The sequence below is a fragment of the Castor canadensis genome, chromosome 6, assembly GCF_047511655.1.
Source record: "Castor canadensis chromosome 6, mCasCan1.hap1v2, whole genome shotgun sequence".
NCBI classification, from domain to species: domain Eukaryota; kingdom Metazoa; phylum Chordata; class Mammalia; order Rodentia; family Castoridae; genus Castor; species Castor canadensis.
Window position 1 is genome coordinate 149,206,817 of NC_133391.1, and position 13,968 is coordinate 149,220,784.

General features: G+C 40.1%; 1 protein-coding gene across 12 annotated transcripts in view; it reads right to left on the bottom strand.

Annotated features, from left to right (window-relative positions):
* Pdzd2 (PDZ domain containing 2) overlaps window positions 1-13,968 on the bottom strand; it is a 374,613-nt gene that overhangs the window by 28,552 nt on the left and 332,093 nt on the right. For 11 of the 12 annotated variants that reach the window (XM_074077656.1, XM_074077663.1, XM_074077655.1 and 8 more), the window contains 7 exons: window positions 12,834-12,907; window positions 12,496-12,721; window positions 11,639-11,756; window positions 9,880-10,012; window positions 3,125-3,206; window positions 1,655-1,689; window positions 395-593 (listed from right to left, as the gene is read on the bottom strand). In XM_074077656.1, the coding sequence (XP_073933757.1) occupies window positions 395-593; window positions 1,655-1,689; window positions 3,125-3,206; window positions 9,880-10,012; window positions 11,639-11,756; window positions 12,496-12,721; window positions 12,834-12,907 (867 nt within the window). The remainder of the gene's footprint in view (window positions 1-394; window positions 594-1,654; window positions 1,690-3,124; window positions 3,207-9,879; window positions 10,013-11,638; window positions 11,757-12,495; window positions 12,722-12,833; window positions 12,908-13,968) is intronic. The other variant, XM_074077662.1, reaches the window with a different exon arrangement.

Consider the following 13,968-nt stretch of genomic DNA (forward strand, 5'->3'; position numbering starts at 1 on the left):
TTCCTAACCTGTGTGGGCCTCAGGTTGCTCACTCTGATTTTGTTTCTTCAAATGCTGGGGATTGAACCTAGGGCCTTGCACATGTGAGCGGAGTGCTCTACCACTGAACTGCACCCCAGCCTGCCCTCTTTTCCCCAATTTGATGGCATAAAATTGAAGATTGCATGCTGTAAATGACACCTAAGGGGATCTGCAGTAGCTACCTTCATCACCTGGAAATAGGACGTGTGCCCCGCTGGCTCACTGCCTACTCAAGTGGCCCCCTCATCAATGGTGGCTGCCTCGACCCAGATCATCTCTGTTTCCAACCAGGCGCACAGACTCCAGGTCTCTTAGCACATTACAGCCCCAGGGAAGGGAAACCACCATGCCCCACCTCCCCCACATTGCTTACTGCAGTGCAGAGCCCAGGACCCCCGGGGGCTCTCCTGCTCACTGGAGGTGCTGGGAGGCAGGCTGCCATCCTCCGATGTGCTGCAGCCACTTCCTGGGTGGTCCTCGTCTTCAGAGCCTGTCACCACAAAGTCTGACAAGGGACCCTGCACATCTTGGGCAAAGTACTGGGAGAGTTCAGATTCAGAAACAAGGGAGTCCTGTTGGGAAAGAAAACGTTGGATGTCTCAGTGTTCTTGGGAGATGCATCAGAAGCAGACTGTCTGAGACAGTAATTACTTCTACCTTTCCAAGAACACTTCGTTCTAATTGAGTCACTCAAAACAGCTGTGACACTAAACGCCCCTCTCCATTTGCTTTAGGATAGCTACATCAGCAGTTAATAAATACAGAGGTGTCTGTTGCTCTCAGAGATTTTTTTTTTTTTTGGTGGGGGGTGCGGGGCATGACTCTTTTTGGCAAGGACCAGAAAAGCCTCAGCAGCAGTTTATCAACCATCCCTCCAAAAAACACTGGGGAAAACGATAGGAAAATGGAATACAATTCTAAGCCAAATGGCCCAGCCAATTGATGAAACAAAAAAGGATCTGAATCCCATGCCCCAGTCAAGTAGGCTTTAGGAATGTTCCAGTTTCCTTCAAGTTTTAAGTCCCTAGAAAACTTGGGCTAACTTTATTACAGAGCAGATTAAACAGTTACTTTTCAAAGGGTGCTTGTGGCTCACACTCGGGAGGGGGAGATCAGAGGATCGTGGATCTGGGCCAGCTGGGGCAAAAAAGTTTATGAGACCCCATCTCAGGGGAAAAAACCTCGACACGGTGGTAAACATCTGTCTTCCCAGTGATGGAGAAAAGTATAAAATAGGAGGATGTCCTGAAAAGCCTGGGCAAAAACAGAGATGGTATCTTCAAAATAACCAGAGCACAAAGGGAAGAGGCGAGGCTCAAGTGGTACAGGGCCTGTGTGGCATGCACAGTTCTGAGTTCCAATGCCAGCACCACAAAACAACAACAAAAACTTTTCAAACTGCAATTCATTCCTGTTATTTTGTTGGTCTATTCTTTTTCTGGATGAACATTTAATAAGAGAAAAACACCTTTGGGTATTTGTTTTTAAATTAGCCTGGCTGCTATTCCCTGTAAAAAGTGGGGAAAAAATATGGGCAGAAATATGGGCTGGACCCTGAGGCTTGACTTATGGGCTTCAGGAATTGGTTTGTGGTCCAGCTGAGTGAGGCAGGTAGCAGTGCATCTTGACTCACCTTTTTGGCAAGAGAGGGACTCTTCAAGGGAGTACCTATGGGGGAAAATTTACCATACTGTCAATACGATGAAGCTGAAATCACAAGCAGGTTCACATATTTCACCAGAAAAGGAGAAGCCAAGGCTACAAAAGAAAACTTGCTGGAGTGGTGCTGATGGATTGTGTGCACAGGTAGAGGAATGTGTACAGTCTACCTGGGGACCTGACCCTGTCCCGTCCTACCTCCCAAGACTCTACTCAGGCTTAAGCTCTTGAGCCAATGCTCCCACCTCCATGATGACCCCAACTGGAAGTAATTTCCTCTTCTGAATGTTCAAAGTATTTCATGTGACCCAAACCTCAATTTCTGTACACATAGGATAATTTAGTGGTGAGTGGGTATGCCTCATCTCTCTTCCCCCACTGTTTAAAAACATCTCCATAAAGTAGAGATGTTGACTAATAGGACCATACCGTGCTGGGTAAGATATCTTCTGTCCAGTAAGTGTTCAGTGGTATTTGCTGAATGGACTGAAGTATAAACGACCAATACCAAGAAACTCATGAAAGGACTAGAGAGTGGGTTGGATATCTATTTTAGTTTTAACTGAAGGATGAAAAGCTCAGGACTTAGACTTTAAATTAAATTATATGCTATGAGGATCCTGGCTTAGCAAAATCTTTGCTCACCGATCAAATGGCAATGCTGGAATTAAGAACCCAGCTTTCAGGCGCATCAGATAATGGACTGATTGAATAAAGAGCCTATTATGGCTGAATCCACTTTAAATATATTAATTATGGATGCAAATAATCAGGGTAGCTCATGGTTGCCAAAAAAAATCCCATTCCTTTCCCTCTGACAAGCAGTAACTCATATCTCAGTTCCTTTTCCTCTAGGACATCAATCTGAGTGTCAGTAGACTCTGGAGCTCAATGTTTAAAGTCCCTTTAGGCTTCCAGGCTAAGGAAACATTAGTTTTAAAACTTGATACAATGTTTTAAATTCATAAGAAACTCCTAGAATCACAATACTCTGCATGAATTTCTCCACTTAAGGGGGAAAATTGTGATTTTTGCTGCTTCTGTGCCTCTCGTTGCACTAAGACTTTTTAATTCATGCAAAGAAATCTCAGGCTTTTGGATGGACAAATCTCAGTATCGACTAAATTACTTATATTTTGCTATCATTTCACTTTTACCTATGGCATGTCAGATGAATTACGCACAAATATATGAACTGCTGTTAACTCACTTTTGCAAATTATTTGAAAGTAGTATAAGAAACATGCATGATTAGATCTTTAATGAGGCCCATTAAATAACTGCAGAAATCAAAAGTTGCAACCTAAAGGAATCATAGACTTTGACAGCAGCTTGACCAGCTCCAAGAATTACACAGAATCCAATAGTACTGTACAGGGGGTGCCTTGGGGTGAACTTAACAAGAAACTTCTGAAGGGTGAATGAAAACATGCAATTACAGTACCTAAGCCAGGAGAGGAATTGGTCTCTTTGCTCTCCTGATAAGTGCTGCGTGCTATCACTTCATCCATTTCCTGCTCAGAAACCTGATTTTCAGCAGAAAGCACAAATTAGATGATTTTATTTATTTATTTATTCCCCCAATAAAAGGAAGTAGGACCAGAATCAGAGTTGAATGCAGATAGAGAGGCAAATGCTGGGATCAAAGATTATAACCATCCTCTGAAGCAATGACTTGGGATGTAAGTACAGCTGGGTTGATGGATTGCTTCAAACTGCATTTGGAACAAGACTTTCAACGGATTCCCAAGTTCATTGAGTAAAGTATTCAGGTGCTGTGATCAACAGCATGGCTGGTATCTGCCTCTGTCTAAAACACTTCTTTCTCATTCTTTGTAAAACTTTGCTCAAACAATTAAAAACCTACAGAAACATGCAAGAGCAGTTGAATAGTACACTGTTCACTTAAATCCACTAATTTTTAACATCTTGCCAAATTTACGTGTACACCTTCTCTGTGCACACACACTGCCATACTTTTTTGCTAAACCACTCGCAACATGATCTTTCACTCAAATTTTTAGCACATATTCTTAAAAACAAAGACACTCTCTCAAATATCCATGATACTGTGGACAGATTCAGGAAATTTAATGTTGATGACTATCTAATATACATTTCATGCTCCAATTTAGTCAATTCCAGTACCATCCTTTAAGTCCTATGCAAAGTGTGTCTGTCTGTGGACTGCAAATTGTGCAGAATTTGATGCCAGCCTCTCAAGAGATAAGGACGTTCCTCCAGAATGAGATTAGCATGTAGCTGCCTTTATCAGCAAGTCTTGGTAGAGAAAAAAATATCAAAAGAACTAAATGGTGGACAGCGATACAACTGATATACATTCTGGGCCACCTCATCTTCTTCTGGATCTGTAGTGGACTAATGTATCCTCATGTCTTCACAGAGTAATGCCTACTAGGAAAATTGACATTGGCCATCCCAGATCTACATGCCATGTGTCTTTAGTATCTTTTAATCTGAAACAGTTCTGAGTCTCTCTTCCCTTTCCACGATAGTAGTACTTTGGAAGAAACCCAGGCCAATCCGAAACCTCAATTAGCGTGTGTCTAATAGTTTCCTTGTGCTTAGATTCAGATTATGTTTTTTTCTTTTTTCTGGCAGAAAAATTACAAAAATTGTTTCCTTTTCAGTGCACCCAGAGGCACTCAGGGTCACTGTGTCTCATAATTGGTGATGATAACTTTGATCTCTTGGTTAGAAGGAATGAGTCAGACTTCACTGGAATTTGAGGGGTTAATAATGAGTAATCTGTGAGGAGATGGTTTGAGACTATGTAACTATTCTGTACTCTAAAATATTTTTACCCTGTGGTTTGAGCATCTTCATTCTTGACTGACTCAATTATTACTATGAAGTTTTCAAAATAGTACTTTTGAATCTCTTCTATTCCTTCTCCCTATATTATTAATATAGTGGTAGATTCAAAGAAAATTTTTCCTATATTTCATTTGTTGTTATCCTTAACTGTCATTATTAATGGGAAGATTTTTGTTTATTTGGTTTTTTTTTTTTTTTTTTTTTTTTTTGCGGTGCTGTGGATGCCAGCCAAGTGCTCTACCACTGAGCTACATTTCCAGTCTTTTTTTTTTTTTAATTGGTAGTACTGGGGATTGAACTTTAGGCCTCAGGCTTTTTAGGCAGACTCTATCACTTGAACCACTCTACCAGAACCCATGGGAAATTTTTTTTAAAGCCTGAAATATACTTAACTATGAAGTTATTTCAAAAGGTAATTAGAACACTTACAGTGTTTCTTTTTTAAAGGTAAAACTGTTTTAAATTTAGAACAGTAATTTTGTGCACTAAAATAATATTTAGCATAAATTATCTTTGGATAAGCATAGCTGTTTGTCTTAATAGTAAGTATTTCTATATAGGAGTTGCATTACATTTTAACATAACAGATAATGCATACTCTCGCCACGGCCGCATTGCATACTTTACAGTAGGCTTCACAGGAAATAAAATATGTACACATACACACACAGGCATTTACACTTGCATACTCACACCTCCACAAGGCAAAAAACAAGTTTGTACAAATGAGCGAGGGAAAATATCAGCTTAAACAGAGGTTGCTATTTTTCTTGATACTAGACTTTCAATATTTGCAATTGTTTTTTCTGAGTGGGAGAAAAACGGACTTCTATTACTCTTTTCAATTTAACGTAAGCTAGAAGCTGCTCTCCTAAAAGGTCCAAATCTTAGACTGTCTAGACCTTGGAGGTTTGAATATCCCAACCGGGCAGACACTGCTCCAGACATTATGAGAAACAGAAGAAAGGAAAATCCTTGCGGTGTTTCTCTTGGAACAACACAAAAACTAAGGAAGCACACATACATTCAGTACGAAATGCACTGTTGGCGCGAAATGCTGGGATAAGTGGTAGAAAATACATTAAACATAAAATGGAATTTTGACCAAAAGAAAAACATAGTATGAGGTTACAACCAAGAACACCATGTTTACCTAGGAAGAAACGTGAAATCCAGTCAAATACTGCAACCTCGTTTTGCTGGACACATTACCAATCTTATCACAGACGACCATGTCACTTGGCTGGAAACATGACTAAGCCTGTGTGTGCACCCCGGTCTCATGCCACCCGTCCATCAGGATTATTGTGCTCTGCACTGAAATGCTATTTTGATTTTTGATTGTGTTGGCAAAATAGGACCACGCTTTTGGGCTGAGATGAAGTAGATTCTAAACAAATCATGACCCGTGTTATGCTGGAAAGGACTTTGAAGTCAGTCAGGCATTGGGGCAATGACTGCAAACCACTGGAAACTTAATGTTCTATAAAGTTGCTGAGGGAGGCATCTGATCAGCCACAGCTTGCTGGACCGCTTCCTGAGGTGACAGGAGGTGATGTGGGTGGTAGAGTCCAAGAGGAGACCCTGCAGGAAGGAGCTGAGAATGGCTCTTGCTGCAAATCAGGCAAAATGTTACTAAACGTGACTCAGAGAAAGCCATGGGGACAGCGATGGAAAGAGTCTACAAAGTAAAACAGATTCTAAGCGATCAGGACTGCAGGATGGAAGGAGAAAAATGGTAATAAGTAGGAACAAGCGGAAAACGGTGGAAGCAGGGCTTGGTTTTATATTTATGATACTCACTAAAATTGTTTTATGTAAGACATTTCTGAAGCTGTATATAGAAAGCAATCTGAAAAATGCAGCACAGGTGCCTGTGACTCAGCCTAAGGTTGCTCCTTGTCTAGGCTCCATTGCTGCTCTCGCACCTCTGGATCAAGGAGCGAGTGACAGCTCCATAGCACTTATATGTACTGAACAGAACCAGTCCAACAAATGAGCATCACTGAGAGTCTAAAAATGATGCCATCAAGAAATCTCAGATGTGTTACATGGGCACACTATAGGATCTGTTGGCATAGACTTCATACTAAACAATGGCATGGGAGTCCATCAATCAAAGCCAACTGGAACCATTTAGGATATAATCAAATACGACTGCTAGCATGACCATGAATGACAGCTAGTTCTTAATGAGCCTTTTCATCTACAAACTGTTAGAGATAAACTCATTTAAAATTATTTTTACATTAAGTACTCAACACAAAAAATAGAAAGTAATGCTCAAGGTAGAAATTAACTTGCTGAAGTATCCTGTAGTTAACTTTAAAAAATTAAAAGCGGGAGGGGGTGGGGGAAGGGGGGAGAAATGGCCCAAACATTGTATGCAAATATGAGTAAAAAAAAAATTAAAAGCAAGGGTTGTGGGGTAGGGCTCAAGAGACAGAGCAAGCATGAAGCCCTGAATTCAAACCCCAAGACCACCAAAAAAGAAAGAAAGAAATGAAAGCAACTGTGTAAATGCATAAGAGAAATGACCAAATAGCAAAGGCCAATGACTTAGGGGTTATGTTATCTGCAAATACAGTATGCATCAACAGTGTGATATTGATGTTAAAAAAATTAGTTGGCTCTTAGGCATTAATTACAAAAATATTCCACCCAGGTCAAGGATGGCCAGGATAAAAGAAAAGGATACTCTTTAAACTGGGTCTCTTCTTTCATCTGTCTAACAATAGTAAAGTCCTCATACTCTCACAAAATAGTCCTTACCATTTCTGGAGTCATAAGTGACCGAGAACTTGATATAAGCTATTGACTTTATCCTCAAATACAAACCAGTTCCCAAATTGGCATAATTTGTAAAGTCCTCGTAAGGGTCCATGGACTTCAGGTTCTTACCTATAAGTTTTCTGAGTAGAGATACATTCTAATGCATTGGTGTAGCTCTGGTAATGTTAACATTGCCTTGCACTCAGTGGATCAATGAATGTTTAAGTGATGGATTTGATAAAGGACAAGGATTCATGATCTGTGTTATGGTTTAAATATGAAATGACTCTTACAGCTTCATGTATTGGGGGCTAATGAGACATGATGAGCTTTTAGGAAGTGATGAGATCATGAGAGCTTTGACTTCTTAAGTGGATTAATCCACTGCTAAGATAACATGACAGCATTATTGAGAAGCGGTGAAGAGTGGGAGGGAGTACGTCACTGGGGGCATGTCCCTAGGGCTACGTCTTCCTGTACACCTTCCTTTATTCCCCTTTCTGTGCTTCCTATCTGCCATGAGGTGAACTATTCTGATCCACCATGTCTTTCCTACCATGATGGACTGAAATCTCTGAAACTGCACACTGAATAAATTCTTCTTCCCTTAAGTTGTTTTTGTTAGGTGCTTTGTCATAGCAAAGAGAAAAGTAAGCAATACAATCTGAATCACATGGACTGACAGGAGACTGGAAAGGACAGTCTCCTCCATTCCACTTGGTGCTCCTTAGCCTGCCTACTTTCCAACCTCCATACCCACCCAAACCAATGGACCCCTGGGGTTTCCTCAGGAACTCTGCCTACCTTGTTCATAGCAGGTTCACATGGGCTTGTAGCACCTATTGCTGAACCACTAACATTGGACTTCAAGGGTCTTTACTTTTCCCTGCTGAGTAGAACTTGCAAATAAAAAAATGCCACTTAATGGTTCATTCTCGATGGAAGATTATGTGAGCATTTTCACAACCAGAAAATGGGTTGAATGGCAGTGATCTGGTATGTCCTGTTGGCTCAGATCACGTGTGCCTTTTCTCTCCTGCGGGGTCCTCCACATGAGATAAAGCAAGGAAGGACTCTTGCATTCGGCAAGTCTTTGTAAAAGAAACAAAACCGGTATCGGACAAATGAAACTAAGCTAAATGGCAGGGAGAACTTCCACATGTATTTATGGTGTATAGGAAGACTGGAGAACAGTTGTGTGAGTACTTAGTGGAAAAAATACTAGAATGAGTTCAAAAAGTTAGTCTTGAGGACTTGGCTCATCAGACAGGAAAACAGGATCCTCTACAGATAACTTCTCCATTAGAGTTGACTTGAAATGTTGGGCTTTATTTTTTCCAGCTTTTTTTTTGGCAGTATTGGGGTTTGACTGCAGGGCCTTGTGCTTGCTAGGCAGATTCTCTATCTCTTGAGCCATGGCTGACTGCCCTTTTTGATTTAATTATTTTTCAGATAGGTTCTTGCTTTTTTTTTCTCTGTTTTTTGCTTGGGACTAGCCTCGGACTGTGATCCTCCTAACTATGCCTCCCTCATAGCTGGAATAACAGATAGGCACCACCAGGTTTGTTGAGATGGGGGTCTCGCGAACATATTTTTTGCCTGGGCTGGCTTCGAATTGTGATGCCCCCAATATTGTCTCCTAAGTAGCTGAGACCATAATACTCATGAGCCACTGCACCTGGCCTTTCCCCAATTTTGATGCAAGCAAAATCCATAAACTAGCATTTGCAAATAAGAATTAGTTTGCAAAGCCAGATTTCATCTCATTTTCATTTACTTAAATTGTTTGATGTAGCCATTTGATAAGATAAATAAGTATATTTTCAATTCAGTCATTAAATAAACTTTGCTCCTCAAATCTGAAAGCATTTATTTTTCTTGATAAGTATGTGAAAAACTGTACTCTGGACATTCTACAGAAACACTAAAAATGTCCCTCAGTTAAGTGAACTAAGTATAGTATTCAAGTTTAAATTCCAACTGTTATAAAAATGGTTTTCCAACTATTATAAAAGTTTATTTTAATACTACTTCATTCTTGACATATTCTTATTTCCTTCCTTACACTGCTGGAACTCAACCCAGGGCCTTACACATGCTAGGCAAGTGCTCTGTCACCAAGTTACATCCCCAGCCTCATATTCTTATTTCTCACTTGAAGAAAGTTTGAAATTCACTGCACCTGCTTTAAAAATTAATTACTTAGCATTAAACTTAAAGGTGAGAGGATTTCCAACATATGGGCAAAACAAAGATTTCTTATCTCAAAACCTAAGGAGTGATGTAAAGATGAAGTATCTCACTGGTATCAAATAGACTCCTCAGTGGCTACTCAGCACTCAGAAGTCCTACCTTCTACAGATCAAATTTTAAATTCACCAAATAACATTGTTTCTAATATGATTTTCTAAGAGCTCAAGATGAATGAGTCAGATCAAAGGTTCGTTCCCCATGTCTCAGGCTGACTTTCATCCCCAGCTGGGTGAACAGTCTTGCCAGAGTGTGTGTCTTCCTAGGACTGCACATCCTTGCTCCTGGGTGCGCAGCCAAGCCATCCTCCCAGACCCAGAACAGGATGAAACCACTCACCTTTGGATTAGGGTGCCGGCCGATGACCAGGCGAACGGGTCCTGGGGGACACTTGCTCAAGATGGCATGCACTTTGCTTAAAGCAGCATGGCGAACGTTGACAGAATTCACTTCCAAGATTTGGTCTCCTCGGCTAGAGAGGGTGACAGAATCAACACATTGTTGTGACAGTTTATTAAAAACTAAGAAAGCCTTCCCTTGGGGAGAGGTTTCTGATATGAAATCTTTTCTGAATATTTTTAAAAAGCAAATGACATTCTTTCATTGGTCTTTAAATTGACAAAGACCATTATCATATTATCTGGCATTTTCAAGAAATAGTAAAGTTAAATAAAACTGATAATAACAACAACAATGAAAGCTACAATTTCTTAAGTACCTACTGTATGCCAACCCCTGTACAAAGCAATTGTATAACAATTATATACCTTCTAACACGTATAATTATTCCCATTATGTGAGAGACTTAGAGAGGTCACTCAGTTATCCCACACTGCTGAAGTAATTCAGGTCTGTGTGACCCCTGGTCATCACATGATAGACCCCCTTCTTTCTTCCCACCATCTTGAAATGATTATTGTAATATAATTTAAGGAGGAAATATCTGAAGCTCAAAGGTTACCCAGGAATTTGTAAAAATGCTTCAAATTTGAACAAATGAGAAATCTGGACAAGTTGCCCATTTTAACTTGAAATTATAGGGAGGGGACTCAGTAGGAGAGAACAAAGACTCTTTACATGGGGTTTGAAAAATGTTCATTTGGAAGGCTCCAGACATATGGAACCATTCAAATAAGAAACATCATCTTGGGATGTCATTAAAGGATTTTTTTTCCCTGGGATTCTAAAAGTATATTTTCTTTAATGTACTTTGGATGATTTGCTAAGTTTTTTTTTCATATGGAATTTCACTCTGATGATTAACTAAAAATGTAATATAATCTATTAACAAAGCCCCAAAATGGCAACCTCAACGAATGCTATTTTGTCAATTCTTTAACTGGTGAAAGACTTAGAAGCTTAAGGGAGAGGAAGGTGATACTGTTTGCACAGTGCTGTGTGTAATATGTGTACATTCTTGTGAAGTTTCGGTGGGCTCTGACCAACTACAACACTATATAACGGAGTATTTAGACATCTCTGTGTAAACAGAGCATTCATGATACAACTGTCCGGATTAAGGAATTGGCCACTCCAGGATTTCAGACAACAGGCACCTAGACATCACCACTCAAGCAGGAGCGAGGGCCATGGACAAAGTTCAAGAGCTAATACTTAGTAGAAAGGTCTCTCCTTCAAGGCCTTGTGTTTTGGACTCTTGAGCATCTAGTGATTCTGAAACATTATAAGCAGGTCCAGTATCTTCTTATGAATTTTGCAAAAATGAATATAAAGGTAAAAGAGTACAGTGAGATAATCATAGATATCTGCATAGATGTGTTTTTTTTTTTTTTTGTCAAGATCCTGAAACCGAACTTCTGAGTCCAAATTAGAATAAAACATGTAGGTAGGGAAGCCAAGATCCACAGTTGCCTGATTTGACCAAATTTCATTTACATAAGTTTTTCATCTTTGGAGATGCTATTAATTGTAGTCTTAGCTACATTATGGAAAATAATTCAAATATATAGAATTCCACAAAAGAATGTAGTAGAGCAGATTCTTTTGTATTCCACAAAAGAATACACGTCACATGTGGACGTGTAGTCACACATTCAAGAACACACAAGAACCACACGCCATCAGGGAGACGACCAACCTCAGGTTGCTCTCCATCTTAGCCACTGATCCTGGGGCAAGGCTGTGAATGTAGATGCCAGGAGGGCTGTTTTCCAAAGCCAGGCAGCAGGCTCCAATGCCTAATCCAACTCTTGGCTCTGTGAGAGGGGTGTTTCAAAGAACACAAAAACAAAAGCTACACAATAACCAAAATAGAAATATAACCAGTTTGAAAAATCATTTAGTTTTGGTCCAGACTCAGAATGTAGATCCTGCTTTTTTGTATCCAATGGTCTAGTGTGCCTAGAGTAAAGATTCTCCTCAAATTTGTTTTTGGAAGTAGGCAGAGTATAAGTAATATTTTTATTCTGGATATGCAACTTTTTAGGCTTGTTGTGCCTCTCCTTTTAGCAACTAATCTTTTGGTTATTTAATGGTTGATTATCTTTCTCCAGTAAGTGGGGAGGACAAGTAAGCAAAAATAAAAAGTGGTAAGATTTGGTGATCATCCATGACCCATGACTACTTACTGGTATTAACTGTATTCTTAACTGTAATCTTTAATTCTTTAAAATGTTCTGAGTCCTAGACTTAAGCTACTTGCGTTTTTTTTTTTTTTTTTTTAAATCATGAGTCTCTGACACACAGTGATTCATCTGGGGAGAGCTTAAAGCTTTATGCTACTAGTAACTTCCCCTTACTTTTGTAAAGTGACTAAAATCCCTATTTTTGATCTCACCGGCCATTTAGATAACACCATCTGTCGTTGATAGCAGATGGTTCCAAAGGAACAGTCCAAAGAAAAAATCAGAAGAAAATGAATGTAAGTACAGATTCCAAACTGTTATTCAGGAGCAATGGATGTGAGGAATGCAAGTGAGGAATAGCTAGTATCACCTTTATTGAGTGTGACTTCCATGACAATCCTATCCTTGGGCCCAGGGGCCTTCCTGCCCAGGGATGAAGAACCACCTTCATCGGAGCCTCCTGCTGAGACCCCCCCACTGGTGTTGAAGTTTGGGGAACTCGATCTACTCATATGTGTGGGGGTGGAGCAAGGTGTGAGGCTGGGGCTCAGCAACTTAGTGCGTACTGTTAAGACAAACAGCCCACTCCGGATTTGCTGGAACACAAGAAGGAAGATGGGTAAAACATTCACACTCTTCTTATGGTAAAGGGGAGAAAAATTTCCACAAACCCAAACTGGAAGCCAAAGGAGATAAGAATGCTCTTACCTTAAAGGTGTGAATGGCTTCCTGAAATGTCAAGCCCTTTATTGGAATTCCATTTACATCTAGGATTTCATCCCCTGGTGACCAAATATGAGAATTATGTTAACATTAAGCTTTAATTTGCTGGAATCTAATTGTTTGGTTAATACTACACTGAGATACATATGGTCCCTGATTAACTACTGTATAAAGTGATTTTTGTTGCTCTAATTCACTTTTATCAGCTTAGCTTCCAGGAATGTCCCCCAGATGGAATAATTAATAAAATTATCTTTTGTTAGCCATTCTATATCCCAATCCTCAGTTAAAAAAACTATGGGTCCTGAAGGGATAGCGTGTGAGATTCAACTCCCAGTACCAAAAGAAACAAAAAAAAAATATGAGAAGCATTAAGATCTTACTCTTTAGCCATTGCCAAGTTTGACAACAGCTATGCTATGTTGAGAAATCAAACTGCAAATATTGAGTTTTGAGAGTTTCCTTATTGTCATTATTTAAAAACCTAAGACTGGCAACAAAGCATAAGCCCACGGGCACAACACTGAGAAATCACTCCTGTGTTTGCAGAAAGACAAGCTTCCCAAGCCCAGAGGATTATCACAGAGTATGGAAAAGAGTTTCAGCGCTAGAGGCAAAAGCTTGCTGGAGATACTATGGAGAATCGTCTGGATGCCTGGTCTTCCTGGAGTAGATCCAGGCTCTCCATCATTAAGCTGGCGAGCTGCTATAGGCTTCTGCCTCAGACATTACTGTAGGGTAATGTCAGATTACTTTGGTGAGGTCAAATTGTGAGTATGTGCACACACAAGCTCACTTGCCCCTCCTCCGCCTCACGCTATCCTATCACCTTCAACCTTAAGAAAACATCCTCAGGGCATTTTTTCAGGCTGTTGATAGTGTCTGCTGGGAATATAACAGATCTTGGACATCCCGTTGACTTATAAAAACTCATTTCTGGTTTGCACTCTTGTGACATGGGCTGGTTTTTGGACTAACAGTTCATTAAACACTACAAAGACACCCTAGAGGAAGAACAGATGAACCTAAAAGAAAGTGCAGAGCAGGATAAAAACACACTTTTTCACCTCTCATGCCAGCCAATCCCGGGAGCACACTGTGTATGCAAGGAGAAATCTTG